The sequence below is a fragment of the Scyliorhinus canicula genome, chromosome 12 (genome assembly GCF_902713615.1).
Source record: "Scyliorhinus canicula chromosome 12, sScyCan1.1, whole genome shotgun sequence".
Taxonomy (NCBI): domain Eukaryota; kingdom Metazoa; phylum Chordata; class Chondrichthyes; order Carcharhiniformes; family Scyliorhinidae; genus Scyliorhinus; species Scyliorhinus canicula.
Window position 1 is genome coordinate 149,556,383 of NC_052157.1, and position 20,593 is coordinate 149,576,975.

The 20,593-nt window shown below is 42.6% G+C and overlaps 1 protein-coding gene across 6 annotated transcripts in view; it reads right to left on the bottom strand.

Moving 5' to 3' along the window:
• Window positions 1–20,593, bottom strand: part of nlk2 (nemo-like kinase, type 2) — a 182,715-nt gene that overhangs the window by 66,203 nt on the left and 95,919 nt on the right. For all 6 annotated transcript variants that reach the window (XR_005462637.1, XM_038814483.1, XM_038814481.1 and 3 more), the window contains one exon: window positions 18,175–18,230. Coding sequence is in view for 5 of the 6 variants with exons in the window: in XM_038814483.1 (XP_038670411.1) it covers window positions 18,175–18,230 (56 nt within the window). In the remaining variant the exon portion in view is untranslated. The remainder of the gene's footprint in view (window positions 1–18,174; window positions 18,231–20,593) is intronic.

The following is a 20,593-nucleotide window of genomic DNA, read 5'->3' on the forward strand; positions in this document are numbered from 1 at the left end:
CCAGGTGATCAGCCTAGTTGGGGGGCTCATCATCATCACCCCCCCCCCCCCCCCCCCCGCCGATCAGCCATCCACTTTCTTGGGCCAGTCTCCAGCCCGCGCCCCACACCTCCGCAGCCTCTGCCCCTGACCTCCTCTCTGTCCCTCAGCAAAAGTCCCTCCCTCATCAGCAGAACATTTCCCCCCCCCCATTGTTCCCTCCCCACTCATACACACACATTCAAATGAAAAACAATCTCAACACAATTGCCCGACAGAAAAAGACGCTAACAAAGAAAAGATCAGGCAAAAGATCCAGCATCTAACACACCTCCAGTTCTATGTTCTATCCCCCAACAGTGCAAATGTAAACTTTAACTCACTCAGCTCTGCAACTGGCCCCAAATCAATACAGAAGGCATTACAAATTAACATCCACAAAACAAAAAACTTTTTTAACGTTGCGGCAAAGTTCTCAGTCCGCCACCAGTCCTTTCCTTCTCGCGAAGTCCAGCGCTTCCTCAGGCGACTCAAAATAAAAATGTTGCTCCTCGTAGATGACCCAGAAATGGGCCGGATACAGCAGTCCGAACTTCACCTTTCTTAAAAAGGGTCGACCTTATCTGGTTGAACCCCGCTCTTCTGGCCACCTCCGCACTCGGGTTCTGATAGATCCGCAGGATATTGTTCTCCCATTTACTCCGTGTCTGCTTAGCCCATTGTAAAATACGCTCTTTGTCCAAATACCTGTGGAATCTCACCACCATTGCCCTCGGGGGGGTCTCCCATTCACGGCTTCCTCGCTAGTGCTGAGCCCTGTCCACCTCCAAGGGTCCGGGGAATGCCCCAGCAGCTTCTCGAACATACCCACTATGTATGCCCCAGCTTCTGCTCCTTCGGACCCCTCTGGGAGCCCAACGATTCTCAAGTTCTGCCGGCAGGACCTATTCTCTAGGTCCTCCACCTTCTCCAGGAGCCTTTTCTGCTGGTCTCTCAACAGCCCCACTTCCAGCTCCACCACAGTTTGATGTTCCTCCTGGTCAGCCAGCACCTTCTCTACTTTCTGGATCACCCAATCTTGGGCATCTAATCGAAGCTACAGCCGCACAATTGACTCTTTAATCGGGTCCAAGCAGTCCTGCTTCTGTTTGACGAGGCCCTCCTGGATAACTTGCATCAGCTGCTCTGTTGACCGCTGGGTCGACAAGCCAGAGCTCCGGTCATCCGTCATGCTCTCTCTCGCTGCAGCTTCAGCCCAAACCTTCTCCGTTCATCTGTTTCTGCTTTTGCGAGCACTTCTCATCCACCTCTCCATGCACCAATGTGGGAATCCAGTACACAATTGCCTCTATCATCGATTTCCAAGTTCAAGTCCGGTAAAAAATTGGGGGGGGGGGGGGGGGGGAAGGTCCAAAAGTCCGACCCGAGCAGGAGCCACCAAACGTGCGACTTACTCCTTCATAGCCGCCACCAGAAGACCTCATTCATTTATTAATATCTTTGTATTTTATGTTTCTATCTACAGTGTTTATGATCCTGCCTGGCATCAGCAAACGATGTATGGTTTTTTATCCCATCATGAATGGTCTACTCCTGCTCCCATGTGCTTTATTATCTATAGCTATCATAATTGGGAGAAGAGTTTCAATTTTTCAATAGCGTTTTGCTCAATATCACAGACTTCACTTCAAGACCATTAACCGAAAACCTGCCAATGGAAATAAAAATGTACAGTACGAGATGTGAATGTTAGAGAATATACCAGTGTTTTTCAAACTTTTTTTGCCGGGACAAACTTTTGCCAACTGGTCAACCTTCGTCGGTCGACCTTCCCCAGTTCATCCTCAGTCAAGGCAGTGTTTGGAACATTAAAGTTTTCTTGCCCAAGGCAAGGGAGACAAAGAAAATAATCTAGTTTTCCTGTTCTTAATCATTATCCAGTAGCCCCTGGATAGTGTCAACATTCAGTGAAGGCAGGATAATTGAACCAACTGACTCCCAGAATGTGAAGTACCGGAATTTAAAATAGATAATACTGGAAATAGTCAGATCAGGCAGCACCTGATGGCTGTGATGGAAAGCCATCGATCCGAAACGTTTAGCCATTTAGTTTTTAAATCACAGAACTTTGAAACTCAGCTTAAAGCTAAAATGAAGGGGAAGGGAAGGTATCCTTTTTCAGACATCCTGTCTCCCTATCTCAGCATGGTGTCTTCCGCTGAGATTTACGTTAATTGGATTTGTTGTGGGATTGAATACACACACAGACACGTGAAATCAACACGCAAAATCAGCACAAGTGAGCTGGCATTTAATTAAAATAGAGAGAGAATGGACTAACAGTTTTCATGGTCAGTGGTGTAAAAAGGTTAAAAACATATTTTCAGAGTCACAAAACAGTCTGAATCCCATTTACAGATCTTTCTAAGCGGGCCCAATGTTCAATTATATTCAGCAATTAGAATGGAACTTCCGATAGGGCCATATAAATTTGCCTTCGAACCAATGTGTAATTTAACCACAATCATTTAATGAGAGTAGATGACTCCCTCCCTTAATAGACAGATAAACAGATTAACTACGATATTATGATTTTACCAATCCTGCCCTTCAATAGAGAAGTTGCCTCCGTGCTTTAACAGCTTGGTAGGTTAATCAAGTGTCACCTTAAACACCCTTCACTCATCAGGGAAGGTTTTATCACATTTTCAGGCAGAAATGCGGAGCACAAATTAGGGAAGGATTTTAAGATATGGAGCAGAGTTCTGATCTGACCTACAGCAGTTCACACTCGGTTACTTACTCTGAGTTGCATTCATTCTATCATGATCTTCCTGATAAATGTACATCCATCAGCTCCTATGTCCCTGAAACCAATTACAGTGCACTGTACTTCTTTAAAACAAAGGAGAAATATTGATAAATATGAATCTGGTGCAATAAGCCAGAATTCCTAACTGTCAAATCTGTCCTCACTAATTGTTTAAGAGGAGGACTAAATTGACATTTTAGGAAGGATTTTCTCTGCAGGCTTCTGAATGCGGCCAACGGTTCGGAGGTTAGGAGAGTGGGCCAAAATGTGGCAGATGGAGTTTAACGATGATAAGTGTGAGGTCATACATTTGGTCGAAAAAAATGGAAAGGCAACTTTTTATCTAAATGGGGAGAGACGTCAGGGTGCTCCTACGCAGAGGGATCTGGGTGCACTCATGCATGAGTCAAAGAAAACAAGTATGAAGGTGCAACAGATGATAAGGAAAGCAAATGGAATGTTGGCATTTATAGCAAAAGGAAATGAGTATAAAGGTAAGGAAGTGTTGTTACAACTATACAAGGCATTGGCAAGACTGCATCTGGTGTATTGTGCACAGTTTTGGTCCCCTTATTTGAGGAAATATGTAGTGGCATTGGAGGTTTACTCGGTTGATTCCAGAGATGAAGGGTTTGTCGTATCAGGAGAGATTGAACAGCTTAGGCCTATACTCTCTAGAGTTTAGACGAATGAGGGGAGATCAAATTGAGATATACAAGATGCTAAAAGGTATGGATAAAGTTGACGCGGAGCTGATGCTTCCTCTTGTGGGGCATTCTAAAACGAGAGGTCATAATCTTAGAATAAGAGTTGGCAAATTAAAAACAGATTTGAGGAAAAGCTACTTCTCCCAAAGGGTTGTGAATCTGTGGAATTCACTACCCCAGAGTGCAGGGACAGTAAGTAAATCTGAGGAGTTAGACAGATGTTTAATGGGTAGTGGGTTGAAGAGTTATGGAAGAACGAGCAGGACAGCTGAGTTAAGGCCAGGATGGGATCAGCCATGATCACATTGAGGGTGTTAGGCTCGGGAGGCTAAATTGCCAGCTCCTGCATAACCATAAATGAAATACAGTTCTTTTAAAGATTGTTGATGGGGAACTAAATTAAAATCTTTCAAACCTAAGGTGAGGTTCTAGGTTTTATAAGAGGGGCACTCAATATAGAAAGCAAGGAAGCGATGTGGAACATTAGAACATAGAACAGTACAGCACAGAACAGGCCCTTCGGCCCTCGATGTTGTGCCGAGCAATGATCACCCTACTCAACCCCACGTATCCACCCTATACCCGTGACCCAACAACCCCCCCCCCCCCCCCCCCCCCCCCCATTAACCTTACTTTTAAGGACACTACGGGCAATTTAGGCTTTAGTTGAGAGTATTAATACAATTTAGAAGATTAACATCTGATCATACAAATGAGGAGCAGGAGGCCACTCAGCGCCTCAAGCTTGCTCCACTATTCAATAAGATCATGGCTGGTCTGATTTTAATCTCAAACACAGATTCTTGCCAACCCTCTAATCTTTCACCCCCTTGTTATCAAAAATTTATCTAGCTCAGCCTTAAAAATATTCGAAGATTCTGCTTCCACTGCCTTTTGAGGAAGAGTTCCAGAGACCCAGGGATTTGTCAGCCTGTTGTCCCAATAATTTGCTCAATACAACTTCTCTGGTGATTGCAATCACTGAGGTTATCCATTAAGCCTTTCTTACTGCACAATACCAATCTAGTCTAGCCTGCCTTCTTGTTGAACCCAGAACCTGCCAGTCAAAGAAACTATCTGAAATACATTCCATGAACTCATCTATGCTACCTTTTCCCATTGGATTTTTCTGACGGAATCATTACCATTGGCTTTTGCAGACTTAATCACAGTACTGTTACAGCGCAGGAGCCCCCCCACCCCCGCCCATTGTGACTGCACCAGGTTTCTAAACAAGCATTATTGGTTAGTGCCATTCCCTGTCTTTTTCCCATACACCTGCATATTGTTTTGATTCAAGTAATCATCTAATGCCCTCTTGAATGCCTCAAATGAAGCTGAGCCACTTGTGTGAAAAGGTTTTTTGCTCACATTTGCTTTGAATCTGTATCCTCTCATTGATCCTTTTATGAGCGCAAACAGTTTCTCTTCATCTGTCCATCCCCTTTCATGATTTTGAACATCTCCATCACATCTTCTCTTAGCCTTCTTCTTTCCAATCTATCCTCATAACTGAAGTTTCTCATCCCTGGAACAATTCTTGTCAACCTCTTTTGCACTCTCTCAAATGCATTCACATCCTTTCTCTAGTATAGCGCCCAATTGGGTCTAACTAGAGTTTTGTACACGTTCAGCATAACCTTCTTGCTTTTGTACTCTATGTCCCTATTAATAAAGTCCATGTAAATTAAACACTCTCTTCTCGCTCCCCACGATTATCGTTGTAATGTTCTGACAAGTTCCCATTATCTCTTCTTTTATACTTAGTCCTATAATGTAGTTACAATTAGGGGACCCGTATACCATTCCCAGAAGTGACTTCCTGCCTTTGCCATTTCTCATTTCAACCCAAACTGCTTCCACATTCTGCTTCCTGAAATTAGGTCATCCCTCACTAATGTGTGCATATCATTAATTAACAGAGCCATCCCTCCATCTTTTCTCAACTTCCTGTCATTCCACATTGTCGCATAGATGAGTTCATGGAATGTATTTCAGATAGTTTCTTTGACTGGCAGGTTCTGGGTTCAACAAGAAGGCAGGCTAGACTAGATTGGTATTGTGCAGTAAGAAAGGCTTAATGGATAACCTGAGTGATTGCAATCACCAGAGAAGTGGTATTGAGAAAATTATTGGGACAACAGGCTGACAAATCCCTGGGTCTCTGGAACTCTTCCTCAAAAGGCAGTGGAAGCAGAATCTTCGAATATTTTTAAAGCTGAGCTAGATAAATTCTTGATAACAAGGGGGTGAAAGATTAGAGGGTTGGCAAGAATCTGTGTTTGAGATTAAAATCAGACCAGCCATGACCAACCCTAACCCTTCAATATTCAACTTCCATATTTTTCATCATGTAGCAGGTCTCTGTAATAGCTATCAGATCATTCATTTCTATTTGCTTAGGAAATCAGAAGAACAAAGGGACTTGGGAGTCTTGTTCAATATTCTCTTAAGGTTAACGTGCAGGTTCAGTCAGCAATTAGGAAGGCAAATGCAATGTTAGCATTCATGTCGAGAGGGCTAGAATACAAGACCAGGGATGTACTCCTGAGGCTGTATAAGGCTCTGGTCAGACCCCACTTGGAGTATTGTGAGCAGTTTTAGGCAACGTATCAAAGGAAGGATGTGCTGGCCTTGGAAAATGTCCAGAGGAGATTCACAAGAATGATCCCTGGAATGAAGTGCTTGTCTGAGTCTGTACTCTTTGGAGTTTAGAAGGAAGAGGGCGGATCTTATTGAAACTTACAGGATACTGCGAGGCCTGGATAGAGTGGACGTGGAGAGGATGTTTCCACTTGTAGGAAAAACTAGAACCAGAGGACACAATCTCAGACTAAAGGGACAAAACTTCAAAACAGAGATGGTGGAATTTCTTCAGCCAAAGAGTGGTGAATCTATGGAACTCTTTGCTGCAGAAGGCTGTGGAGGCCAAATCACTGAGAGTCTTTAAGACAGAAATAGATAGATTCGTAATTAATAAAGGGATCAGGGCTTATGAGGAGATGGCAGGAGAATGGGGATGAGAAAAACATCAGCCATGATTGAATGGTGGAGCAGACTCAATGGGCGAGTGGCCTAATTCTTCTCCTATGTCTTATAGTCTCATGGAGACAACGGCCATCTGTGGATTGTACAGCCCAACTTCAAAAAAGAGCCTTGCAAAGGCCATCTACATTTGATAACCCAGGCTGGCCAGAAGGAGATGCATTGTCTGTGAAAACAAAGGCTCTGCAACCTTCCTTTCAATTTCTAATGGCTGAGACGTTTAACAGTCTTTGGAATCCAGATAATGGATACATATCCTTTGTCAAAGATCTGGTGGAGAAGTGGGAGTCATGTGACATGGGCCTCTGGCTTTTGGAACAAGTAATGCTGCCTTGCTGAACGCAATAGTTCAGCCGGCTGTTTATCATCTAACTGAGGAAATCTGCTCAGGTGGAATATCTGGCCCCATCTACATTGCTTTTGCTGGAAATTCAGTTCCATCACCTACAAGACTGATTCATCTGTACATGCTTTTCTCATCATGTGAAGTCACCACCAAAAATGCGAGTTGTCCAGCATTAAGTTTCAACCCTCCGACCTCAGTAAAGTAATACCACATTGGACTTTGATTCTGGACCCTGGAACCTACATGAACAGTATTTATTTTCTATGTGGGCTCTGTTCTGCAAAACCTTATTTTCTCTATCCCTGTCTTTACTATTTGAATGTGGAGGCAACATTGCAACCCTCCTTTCATATTTTGAATGCGGACACTAAGCTAACCGTTTCAGTTTATCTTATCAAGTTTATGTGGGCTATTAATAGGAAATCGGATCACAAAAACTGAAGGGTTGAGAAATACAACACCGCTTGTAAAGAGGAAAACAAATCAAAACATCTTTGTGTACAGACAGGTGGTGAGAGGAAAAATTAGTGCTCCTAAAATTAACTCTTCTCCAGTCCATAACAATGGTTAAGGCTTTTTAGTTTGGACTTTCCTCCCCACTGAACAAAAGTTTAGGAATTGTTTTTGGTGACCAGTTTCACTCGAGAGTAGGTGGAGTCTGGATCTGGAACAAACTTTTAAGGGGGTTGAGGAGACAGGGTTGATCGAGGTATTAGAGAGAGACTTTAATTGTTATCGGAAAAGAAAGAATGTGCAAGGTTACAAGGGTAAAGCAGGGGAGTGGCATTAGGTAGCTGATGGGCCAAAGTCCCCTTCTGCACTGTGAAGGGCTCTGTGATTGTGTGAGATGGCAGCAGCCCACTACCACCCTCGAGAGCAATTTGGAATGGGCAACAAATGCTGGCTTTGTTAGTGATGGTATATTCAATGAAAGGATAAACCTCGTCTGTACCGGTTCTCCGAATGAGTAATCCCCTTAGTGTAATTCTTCTGCCATTACCCAATAAACCCGTGCACCCTTCTTTTTCAGATAGGAGTCAAATTCCTTTTTTGAATGCATCGATTGAACTTGCCTCCACTTCACTCAGGCAGTGCATTCCAAAATCAGTGAAAAAGCTTTTTCTTGCATCACTTTTGCTTCTGTTGCCAATTGCTTTAGCAACAATAATAATAATCGCTTACTGTCACAAGTAGGCTTCAATGAAGTTACTGTGAAAAGCCCCAGCACCTGTTCGGGGAGGCCGATACGGGAACCCGCGCTGCTGCATTACAAGCCAGCTGTTTAGCCCACGTGCTAAACCAGCTAGCCCAGCTTTAAATCTGTGCCCTCTTGTTCATGATCCTTTCATGAGTGAACTCTGTCTGGCCCTTCATAATTTTTAATACTTCCTTCAAGTCTCTTCTCAGCCTTTTCTCCAAGGAAAACAGTCTTAACTTCTGCAATTTATGTTCATAACTGAAGTTCATCATGCCTGATGTACTTTCTCCAATGCCTTTATGTTTCCCAAAATGCAGCACCATAAACAGGACACGTTACTCCAGGTGATGCCGAATATCTTATAGTTGCACTTGCTATCCATGGTACCCCTACCCAAACTTTCTCCTGCTATATTGCAAGCATTAATCCTACTGACTTGAATTCCCTCTTCCTCGTGTTTCTTTACTCTTCCCATTCATCGTTGCTCCCCCACAATATCGTTCTCCCTTCCATTCTCCAATATTGCTTAATCCCAAACAGTCCAATTGATATTGTCTACCCATCTGTAATTTTTCAGGATATCAATTTGTTGCATGTTAAAATGCGATACATCAGCACATGTTTCAATGAATACTCCCAAGCACCTGCAATACCTGCTATTCCTTCAGGCATAGTATGATATATCTTCAATGCTAAAAAGACGTCAATAGTTATTTTACAATTGTAATACATTATCAGGACATCATTTAATCTGGTCAATGCATTTCCATCATTCAGAACGCTTTTTCAAAACTTGTTTTCCATTTACAAAAGTTTGACGTTTTCAAAACGAAGATTTAAACAATTTAAATAATGACATTTCAACGTGATAAATTAATGTATCAAGTGAATGAATATCTTGGTTTTACAAGAAAGTCCCAGCTTCTCAAGGGTATTGTTGTCCAGGGTTATATCCGGACACAAGATTCTATCGGCACATAATTCTGGATCTCACATTCATCTCATCAACATTTTCATATTTAAAACTTCTAGGTTCACATTTATATGGCAAGGGTTACAACCAAAAGGTTCAGCTGAAAAACTGAAACACTATATTGAATTGGGATAGAGTTTTGAAAGATAAAGGGCAAGCCAGCAAAAGTAAGGTGTTAGGACAAATGGCACACAGTCAGAACCAGTACCAGAATGTTTTTCAAAAGAGATTGCAAAAGGTAGATAACAAAGGTTTTCTGGAAAAGAAAACTATTAGTTTTAAGATGTCTTGAAATAAAAAGAGGGTCCAGTACAAAGGAATTTTAAAAAAGGAAGATTTAAAAGAAAACATGTTCAGTGATATGAAAAGTTAAAAACTACCGAAAATGAAATCAAAAAGAACTAAGGTTTCTCAAATATATTCTAAAATTGTACAATTAAAAATGAGATAGGACCCCCAAACATTACCGAACTGCCAACTTGCAGATTTATCAAAAAGTAGTTCATGTGTACTAAGGTGGTCCTCGCTTAACATAGTCCAGAAGAACATCGCTCTCAATCAGACTCCTGCACTCTCATGGTGTTGCGAATGTTTTACAATAATGTCGCCACACATCTAGACATAACTTCCACATTGAGCCTGGGAAAATTGAGTCATGTGCCTCAAGTGTGGAACAAGCAATCTTGGGAGAGGATTATGAGCCTCAGGCAGACTGTTTTGCATAACCCCACATTTTCCAGGATACAATCAACAACATTAAGTGTGGACTTCTTGTACTTTGCACTGGCCTTTACCAGAGGGGAATTGACTCCTGAAGTGGTGAAGGGATACAGTGATGGATAAAATGTAACAAATTAAGCAAATTAATGAAAGGGAAGACACAAGATACAAGATCTCCTTGCATCATGATGGATGCATCAGACAGCCTCAATGCCAGGGACCCAAGTACTATTACGGACTTGGGTGACTGTGTGGAGTTTGCACGTTCTCCCAGTGTCTGCGTGGGTTTGTTCCGGGTGCTCCGGTTCCCTCCCACAGTTCAAAGATTTGCTGGTTAGGTGGATCAGCCATGCTAAATTTTCCCTTAGTGTCCAACGGTTAGATGAGGTTCTGGGAATAGGGCCTATGTAGAGTGCCCTTTAGGAGGGTTAGTGCAAACTCAATGGGCCAAATGGCCTCCTCCTGTACCATAGGCATTCTACATTCTACGGATCTGGAAATTGAAACTGCAAATGCCCTAAAAATTGTACACAATATCACGATTGGGTGTGTGCTGCACGACTGGAGAGCTGCAATTGCACTACTTGGAAAATGGAGATTGAACTAATCTGATTAAAGCTAGTTAGCTTAGCATCTGTCGCAGGGAATATTTTAAAATCTTGAAGGACAAAATTATCATTCATCTAGAGGACAACATTATAATCTAGATAAAGAGAAATGGAAGTAGCATGGATTGAAAGCAGCATCATGCTCGACAAACTTCAAAATTCTTGACAACAAAGATGGGGGTACAGTCGATGTAGTGCATAAGTAACATGGACTGTTCGATGGAAGATTATTTGAAAAGATTAAAGGAGGATAACAGATTGCACTAAAAATTGGTTGAAGTGCTTAGACAAAACAATTCAAGGACATTGCCCCCACCACCCCACTATCACCTCTTCATTGCATGTCTATCTAAGTTGTGACATATCTCAGGAGGTACAGAATATAAAAGACAAGAGATAATGAGTTGGATAAAGTCTTAAAAACCACAGTAAGTAATTTGTCCAGTTGGGCCTCTAGAATACAAGGAGGATTTGGAGGTTTTGTAGAGAGCAGATTCACTAGGATGCTGCAAGTAACAAGAAAATACAAGCATGAAGACACAGACTTAAAATTTTGAGTCTTTTTGACTTAAATTAGGGGTAGAAGGAGAAAGTGAGTTAAGGAGATAATAATCTTTATTAGTGTCATAAGTAGGCTTACATTAACACCGTGATACTGTGAAAATCTCCTAGTTGCCACATTCCGGCACCTGTTCGGGTACACCGAGGGAGAAATCATGTCTAATTCACTTAACAAGCACATCTTTCAGGACTTGTGGGAGGAAACCAGAGCCATGGAGAAAACCAACGCAGACACGGGGAAAACGTGCAGACTCTGCACAGACAGTGACCCAAGCCGGGAATCAAACCCGGGTTGCTGGCCCTGTGAAGCAACTGTGCCAACTAACCACTGTGCTATCGTGCTATGGGAGCAGGGAGGATAAATATGAATTTCTCACAAAGGCGAACATTGCCGAGTGGCTGAATGGCCTTTTGCGGTGTTGTAACTTGTATTTTTGTATAAAAGTCCTCTGTTCCAACTTCAGTTATTTGCTTTCTAAAGTCCGACAAGGTTTGCTCTGTAATTCGAAACATTTATATAAAAATGGTTGTATGAATTTGAAACAGAAACTGAAAGCTCTCCTCCAATCATCCAATTTAATTTGAACAATGTGTTGTGTGCTACACTAAGGGTGCGCAAATAGTTATAAAATACATGAATAGGATGGGAATAGAGGGATACGGACCCAAGAAGTGTAGAAGATTTTAGTTTAGACGGGCAGCATGGTCGGCCCAGGCTTGGAGGGCTGAAGGGCCTGTTCCTGTGCTGTACTTTTCTTTGTTCTTTGTTATGTACTGGCGTTTCTTGATTTTAATAACAAATACACTCTTTTATAGGTCAATATCCATCTACCAAATTAGGCAGAAGACATTCTGATGATTCACAATTGTTTCATTGTGATAATATAGTTCAGTACAAATACTGGATTTCCACTCTTCCCTTCTGGATCCTCTCCCTGTTGAGAAGCATCTCACATTGGGAAAAAAAATCCAATCTTAAGTACAGGCTTCAGTGAGTAACATCTGCTCTCAATTCATTCTCAGGCTACTCCTGGTTTACTCTTAGATTTCTAACATTGTCAGATTCATTTTCTTTTAAGAAAAAAAAGCAATAATCTTTAGACAAAGATAGAGAAAAAATTAATAATTTCATACCATTACATTGCAAAACTTCCTGCTTTTAGAACCTTCAGCAATTTTTCTGTAGAGGCATTCCTCTTAAATGAAACAATCCGACAGTTGATGACCAGTATCAATCTACCTTCGCTTAGAGATTTATTTCCTTTTCAACATCTGCTTTAAACTGGCTATGCCCATACTTTTTCTGTTTAAACTTTTTGCAGAATGTACATTATCTCACAAAGATTGCATATCTATGTAACATTCTATTGGCATTTTATTTCAGTCTTTTTTTATATAGCATTTGCTAAATTTGAGATAAATAGAATACAAAGAACAATACAGCACAGGAACAGGCCCTTCGGCCCTCCAAGCCTGTACCGGTCATGATACCAACCTTTGCCAAAACCCTCAGCACTTCCTTGTGCCGTATCCCTCTATACCCATCCTATCCATGTTTTTGTCAAGATGCCTAATGAACGCCGTTAATTTATCTGCTTCCACAATCTCCCCTCCCGTGTGTTCCAGGCACTGACCACCCTCCGCGTAAAAAAACCTGCCTCGCACATCTCCTCTAAACTTTGCCCCATGGACCTTAAACCTATGTCCACTGGTGACTGACCCCTCCACCCTGGGAAAGACTGCCTGCCCATCCACTCTATCCATACCCCTCAATCTTGTAGACCTCTATCAGGTCACACCTCACCCTCCATCTTTTTAATGAAAACAGTCAGTCTATGCAGCCTCTCCACATAGCGAACACCCTCCAGACTAGGCAACATCCCAGTAAACCTCCTTTGCACCCTCTCCAAAGCCTCCACATCCTACTGGTAGTGTGGCGACCAGAATTGTGCGCAATATTCCAAGTGCGGCTGTACCAAGGTTCTATACAACTGTAACATGAGACTTGCCGGTTTTTATACTCGATGCCCCGTCCAATTGACTACTTGTCCACTTGTGTTGCCACCTTCAAAGATCTGTGGATCTGCACACCCAGATCTCTCCGACTTTCTATACTCTTAACAGTTTTAACATTTCCGGTATATTTCTCCTCTATGTTAGACCTACCAAAATGCATTACCTCACATTTTTCCGGATTAAACTCCATTTGCCATTTTTCTGCCCTAGTCTCCGACCTATGTCCTGCTGTATCTTCTGACAATCCTCAACACTATCTGCCACTCCACCAACGTTGGTGTCATCCACGAACTTACTAATCAGACCGGCTACATTTTCCTCCAAATCGTTTATGTGCACCACAAACAACAGAGGCCCCAGCACCAATCCCTGTGGAACACCACGAGTCAACAATCTTCCATTCAGAAAAACACGCTTCTGCTGCTACCCTTTGCCTTCTGTGACCGAGCCAGTTCTGTATCCATCTTACCACCTCACCTTTCATCCCGTGTGACTTCACCTTTTGTACCAGTCTGCCGTGAGGCACCTTGTCAAAGGATTTACTGAAGTCATGTAAACAACAACTGCCCTCCCCTCATCAATCATCTTTGTCATCTCCTCAGAAAACACGATCAAGTTAGTGAGGCACGACCTCCCCTTCCCAAAACCATGCTGTCTATCGCTTATGAGTCCATTTGTTTCCAAATGTGTATAAATCCTGTCCCTGAGAATTCTCTCCAGTAATTTACCTACTACCGACGTGAGGCCCACTGGCCTATAGTTTCCAGGAGCATCCCTGCCACCTTTCTTAAACAGCAGTACCACATTAGCTATTCTCCAGTCCTCTGGGATCTCACCTGTAGCCAATGAGGATACAAAGATGTCAGTCAAGGCCCCAGCAATTTCTTCCCTTGCTTCCCTCAGTATTCTGGAATAAATCCCATCCGGCCCAGGAGACTCATCGACCTTAATATTTTTTAGAAGACCCAATACATCCTTTTTGATGTTAACATGATCCACACACCCTAGCCAGGAATCAGCTTCCACAAAGTCCCTTTCTTTAGTGAACACTGATGCAAAGTATTCATTTAGTATCTCGCCCATTTCCTCTGGTTCAACACATGGATTCCCCCCACTGTCTTTAAGTGGTCCTATCCTTTCCCTAGCCACCCTCTTGCTTTTTACATATGAATAAAAAGCTTCGGGATTCACCTTAATCCTACTTGCCAAGGACTTTTTATGACCCCTCCTAGCTTTTCACTCTTCAGTACCTTCCTACTTTCTTTATACTCAAGGGTTTTGACTGTTCCCACCCTTCTAGACCGAATGTATCAACACCATTAACGAGAGCAAGAGTTTCAACAGCTAGTGTGCTCGTCACCACTCTTCCATGCCAAGGAACAACATTTCTCATTCTCTCCCAGAAGAAATATCACAAATCCTCCTGAACTGGAAAGTCCATTGCCATTTGCATGCAAGGCATCAATAAAAATGCTTAATTTCACGTTATGGGATCAGCGAAAGCTGGGAAGAGATTGCACAACACAATGTGAAATTTAGTTAACCTCGTCAATGACCTGTTTGTAGTAATGGGGGGGCCACGCTGGGAGGGACACAGATGCCTCACCCATGTAAGAAACCAGAGAATCGGCACCCAACCCACCCTTGAAAATGTAGGGTTCAGCATGACTCTCCCATCTCTATAAATGTAAATACAACATTCCTTGTACGCATACCATTGTAAATAAAGAAACACGACCATGGTGAGTAGGGTCAGACACTGTGACAACCTGTAAATGATGTGCCATTTTGAATGTTGTTTTTTTTCTCTGCTTGTTCTGTCTTGTGTTAAGTTTGACATTGTGTTAGAACTTCAATAAAAATACTTTAAAAAAAAAAAAATTCCATGGACCAATTGTTCACCTTAAATTTATCAAATGTCAATCATGTCTCATCGGCTTCTAACAGGTCATCATTTTTGTAAAAAAATGTTGTCAATAAATTGTAGTAGAGATGGCAATTCCTTTTTGGTATTGGAGTCAGTTACATTCAGTTCCGAAAATACTTTATTTCCAATCTCGTCTTTAAAGACAAGGCCAAAGTCAAACCTTGCTTCCTCTCGACTACTTTTTCCGGGTAAAGACAAGGCCAAAGCCATACCTTGCTTCCTCTTGACTAGAGAAGTAACCCGAATCCAGATCGCTTCCTCATTTTTCCATTGTTCAGAAGGTTCCAATTTCGAAATGACTGGTGGGTAATTTTAGTTTGTGATCTTGCAGCGTAACTCAGCAATTTCGCCTAAAAGCCGCCAGGAGGTTTACTTTTGTCAGAAACAGGGATTGCCTTCTGATTCTTTATCTTCACACCTGAAGAGATCGAGGTCAATCTTCTGCTACCATGTTAAATAGGTGAATATCAAGTCCAGCAAATCATGTCCACATTTTTGGGCATGGCCGAAGCTTAGAGGGTTTTGGCAGGATTTTGCTAAGGCAATGTCCACGGTACTAAAAACACGGATGGTGCCGAGTCCGGAGGTAGCGATCTTTGGAGTGTCGGAAGATCTGGGAGTTCAGGGGACAAAAGAGGCAGACGTCCTGGCCTTTGCCTCCCTGGTAGCCTGGAGACGGATCTTGTTGATGTGGAGGGACTCGAAGCCCCCGAGTGTAGAGACCTGGGTTAGTGACATGGCTGGGTTTCTCAGTCTCGAGAAAATAAAGTTTGCCTTAAGAGGGTTAATGTTAGGGTTCTCCCGGAGGTGGCAGCCCTTCGTCGACTTTCTCGGGGAAAATTAAAATGTCAGCAGATGCAGTATTCCGGGCGGGGGGGGGGGGGGGGGGGGGGGGGGGGGGGGTTACCATGTTGATGTCATTGTTTATGTTACTGTTATAAAAAATTTCAAATACCTTAATAAAATATTATTTTTTTAAAAATAGGCGAATATCCCTTTATCAAATTAGGCAGTACTGGTTTGCACTCTACCCTTCTGGATCCTCTCCCTGTCCAGAAGCATTCCCCACTGGAGGAAATCCCAGCTCTTAAGCACAGACTGCAATGAGCAACACCTGCTCTCAATTCACTGAATCTAATTCTTATTTACTCTTAAAGGGACCAACATTTCTAACATTGTTGCATAGCTGTAATGTTCCTGTGCGCTAAATGTACTAGCAAAGCGGTCATGGGAACAACTGGTACTTTCTTCACAAGTACTTATTCTTGCACTATCAGGATACTGTTATGAGAAGAGGGTGCGGTTGGAAGTGGATTCTGCTTGTTCAAGGCCTTGCCGTGGAGAACGCACTAAGGAACAATTAACTGCCAATCTTAAACAAATTCAGCCAGGCAGGCTAACTGTGGTTGGTTAAGGCATTACTAAAGGGAATGAACCACAGAATGGTTGTCTCCTAAGCTTTTATTTAATTCAATAAGTTACAACGCATGGACATGTTCTATTTGCAAAGGACAGGGCTCGGTGTATGAAAATGTTAAGCTTCTAGTATGTACATGTGTACCACACTGTGAGCTCAACTGATAATTTGAAATTGGTTGTTTGTGCTAAGAATTACACTGTCAGGATTGTATAGCAAGTGTTGTCTAATTGCAGAATCACATCATGTTCTGAGTTTTGCAAGAACTGGTTTAGTATCAGTAATTTGCCTGCTGAGAATAGCTAAAGGGACATGCTGTTCAATAAACTATCCCCCCAGTCATTGGAACGTATGGTCACACCAACGTCAAAACTCATTTACACCATATCACTTGTTTGCGTGGTAGGAAGAGTGTCTTTTTGGATTGATGGCAGCATCCTGTTAGTGGAAAAGGCCAGCGTGTTTCTACTGAGTAGCTTCACTTGTTGTTCAATTTTTTAAGACACCTAGCTTCCCAGGATAATTTGACTGGGAACTTTTTAGGACTGAAAGTGGAAGCCTTAGGCCTATGAGTTTACACCTGATACAGTGAACAATGATCTAATTGGAGTAACCATTGTCCCGCAAGAAATGAAATGAAATGAAATGAAAAGGAAATCGCTTATTGTCACAAGTATAGCATTGATTTAAACTAAATAGATTTAAACAAAAGCTTGGCAGATAACTATTGCCTGCTGCGTTCCCCATGGCAACACTAGTAATCAGATTTGCCAACCAATCACCTTCTTCTCATGGCAGTATAAATTATTGTCCCCTTTGAGATTTGGTATTCTTGTAAATCTGTCCTGATGAGTGCAAGACAAAAAGCTTCAACAGGTGCACCACCATGTGGCATTTGCACACTGGTATTTATTGAAACATGCTATATCTAATTCCATGTTAAGGGAGTCGGTGTATGCTGTTTATATGCTTTGACATTTCTATTTTGCAGCTGTCTTATATTTTACAATGATCAAAATCAAAACCTGTGGAATAATTTTTATAACTTTCACAATTTATAACCTTTCACATCTGTGTCCCCAATTCTGGGGGATTGTGTAACTGACGACTTCCCTCCCAAATTCGGTAAAATGTGGGCATAAAAACATACCATCGACCTTGTCCCATGCAAAATACGTTTGGGTTAGCTGTCTGCATAAAAAAATTATTAGTCACAATTCACCTTGAATTCAAGATCACAGTAGGAATTGATAAGTTTGCCAATGGTCTTTTGGGTCTCATGGCTTGTAAGAATTATGAAGCAACATACCAGGCCTCATGGTAGCATGGTGGTTAGCATCAATGCTTCACAGCTCCAGGGTCCCAGGTTCGATTCCCGGCTGGGTCACTGTCTGTGTGGAGTCTGCACGTCCTCCCTGTGTGTGCGTGGGTTTCCTCCGGGTGCTCCGGTTTCCTCCCACAGTCCAAAGATGTGCGGGTTAGGTGGATTGGCCATGATAAATTGCCCGTAGTGTAAGGCTAATGGGGGGATTGTTGGGTTACGGGTATACGGGTTACGTGGGTTTAAGTAGGGTGATCATTGTTCGGCACAACATTGAGGGCCGAAGGGCCTGTTCTGTGCTGTACTGTTCTATGTTCTAGTTATGAACAAGTGGTCAGGGAAATAATGATTGGTACCAAATATCTTTCCCAATATTATAGCTCACGGAATAGAGCATGCATCTTTTCCCAATTTTATGGCTTACAAAATAGATGCATCAGTTTTCTAGCAATGTTTTCCAACAAAATTCTAACTGTATATTAATGGCAACCATCTAAGAGACTTACAGTAATTTCAGAAATATAAAATTTGACTGGTAGGATACATTTCCTCAAAATAGTCAATGTGTGGAGGTTGGAGTATATCAAGCGCAGAGAGCACCTGAAACAAAACAGAAAAGGAAATTGGTGTTTATTATTGCATGGATGTCCAATTTAAAGGTTATTGATTGAAAATAAACAATAAAAGATCTTTTACAAACAGGTACTGAAATGATAGGTTTCTACAAATTTGGTAATCAAAAACATCTAAACAGAACAGGATTCTAATAGTTTGAAGTCCTCAGGCTTCACTTTTTAAAATCTGGCATTAAAAATACAAATAATTTGGTTACTCCACGTTTTAAGTGTATCATGGCATAAGAACATAATACATATTTTCACCCAGCACTTAAGTGATACAAATACGTTTGAGTCAATCATGCAATTGTCAGATTGTGATTGCAATGGAACTTCTTTTTGTCTCCCCCAATTGTCACAGTGGAGAAACAAAACCTAGAATTACACATGGAAACATTGGACTTTAAGAATCAAGCTGAGTTTTATATTTATAGATAAGGATACAGATCTCAGCCACTGACAGGAATGGCTACAAGGGTTTCTCCAAGGAACCCCTACCTGCGCTTCTAGCTAAAGTACTTTATAAACCATCCAAAGGTTGATTGCTGTCTCCGGTAAAGACAAAGGAACATAACGGCTTTCTCATCTCAATAATTTGGGTATAATTTCCTAGACCAGAGGGCGTATCCTGCGTCTCCAGTTCGAATACACAGAGATGGAGGTTTAAAAGCTAGCTGAGAATGAGTGTGCATGCAGAGTGAAAAGCTGAAAGAGATACTATAACTGAGACAGGGCCCCTGGAAAAAGCCTGCTTTGGCACAAACATCTAAAACTCTGACTGTGAAAGTCGATCAGCCAGTAGAAGGACTGCAGCTGGATAAAGAACAAAAATCTCTCTACCAAACCACAGAACACCTGAACCAAAGAATCAACTGTCAGCAAAAGTCAACTAATGCAATCAAACTGTACCAGCCACAACACTCCATCTACTCCTCGCAACGCAAGGACTGTCAGCATAACCTTTTATTTATATTTACTTATGATGGGACTCAATTCTTACTTCTGTATTAATGTATATGCATCTGTTTTGTCATTTCTCATTACCTTTTTAGTAGTTAATAATCTTACTATCTTAACTCAAGAAAGCCTGGTTAAATTAGCTCCTTTTTAACATAACCACTGGGTCTGGAAAAGTTATCCCAAGGGAAAGGGAATCTTGTTAGATTAACTCTTTGTTGCACTTGGCAGAGGGTGGGTTGAAGAAAAGGCACAGAGCCAGCCATCTTCCTCAAGAGTCCAGAAGGGCAGTTTTTTCACACAGATGGGTGGTGGGTGTCTGGAATGAGCTGCCAACGAGAGGCTGGAATTACTTAAGAACCAGCTGGATGCTGCAAGTAGGAAGGTGACAGCAGTTAAAAGACACTTCCTTGTGTTGCATCTCAACAGCAATCAGTTAACAGTTTGGTACTGTTTAGACTACCAGAAAATCTTCCAATTAAAAGAAGTGGTTCCATTGTTCAGCTGGTGAGCACATTGCCCAAATGAGAGGCAGGTACAATTTTTTCTTTTAAATAGCATTTATAGACAGTTATATGGGTAAGACGGATACAGTGGGACCTCCGGTTGCGGCTATGCGGAGCTAAGTCGCATGTTCGGCAGCTCCTGCTAGGAACGGTCTTTTGGGCTCTTTTTAGCGCCCCCAGCGGTACTTTTTTGACGTTTCCCGACATGGGAAGGAGTCAGCAACATTTCCCCAGCAGTGTATGGCCTGGACCAGGAGTGGGGCGAGTAAAAAAAGTGGTAGCAAAGCCAAAGCAGGTGCGAGGGAAGAAGCACAAGATGGCGGCGGGCGGTGGCCAGGCGGCATGGATGCAGTGGGCGCAGGAGCAGCAGGAGGCTCTTCAGCGCTGCTTCAGGGAGCTTAAAGCGGAGCTGCTGGAGCCGATGAAGGCTTCAATTGATAAGCTGCTGGAGACCCAGACGGCCCAGGGGGTGGCGATCCGAGAGGTCCGACAAAAGGTCTCCGAAAACGAGGACAAGATCTTAGGCTGGTGAAGGTGGAGGCCCACGAGGCGCTCCATAAAAAATGGCAGGAGAGGTTCGAAGAGATGGAGAACCGTTCGAGGCGTAAAAATCTGCTGATCCTGGGCCTTCCGGAGGGGTCGGACGTGGGGGACTATGTGGTCACCATGCTAAATTCGCTGATGGGAGCTGGGTCCTTTCAGGGGCCCCTGGAGCTGGAGGGGGCCCACAGGGTATTGGCGAGAAGGCCCAAGCCGAATGAGTTGCCACGGGCGGTGCTGGTGCGGTTCCACCGGTTCGTTGACCGGGAGTGTGTGCTCAGGTGGGCCAAGAAGGAGCGGAGCAGCAGGTGGGAGAAGGCGGAGGTCAGATCTACCAGGACTG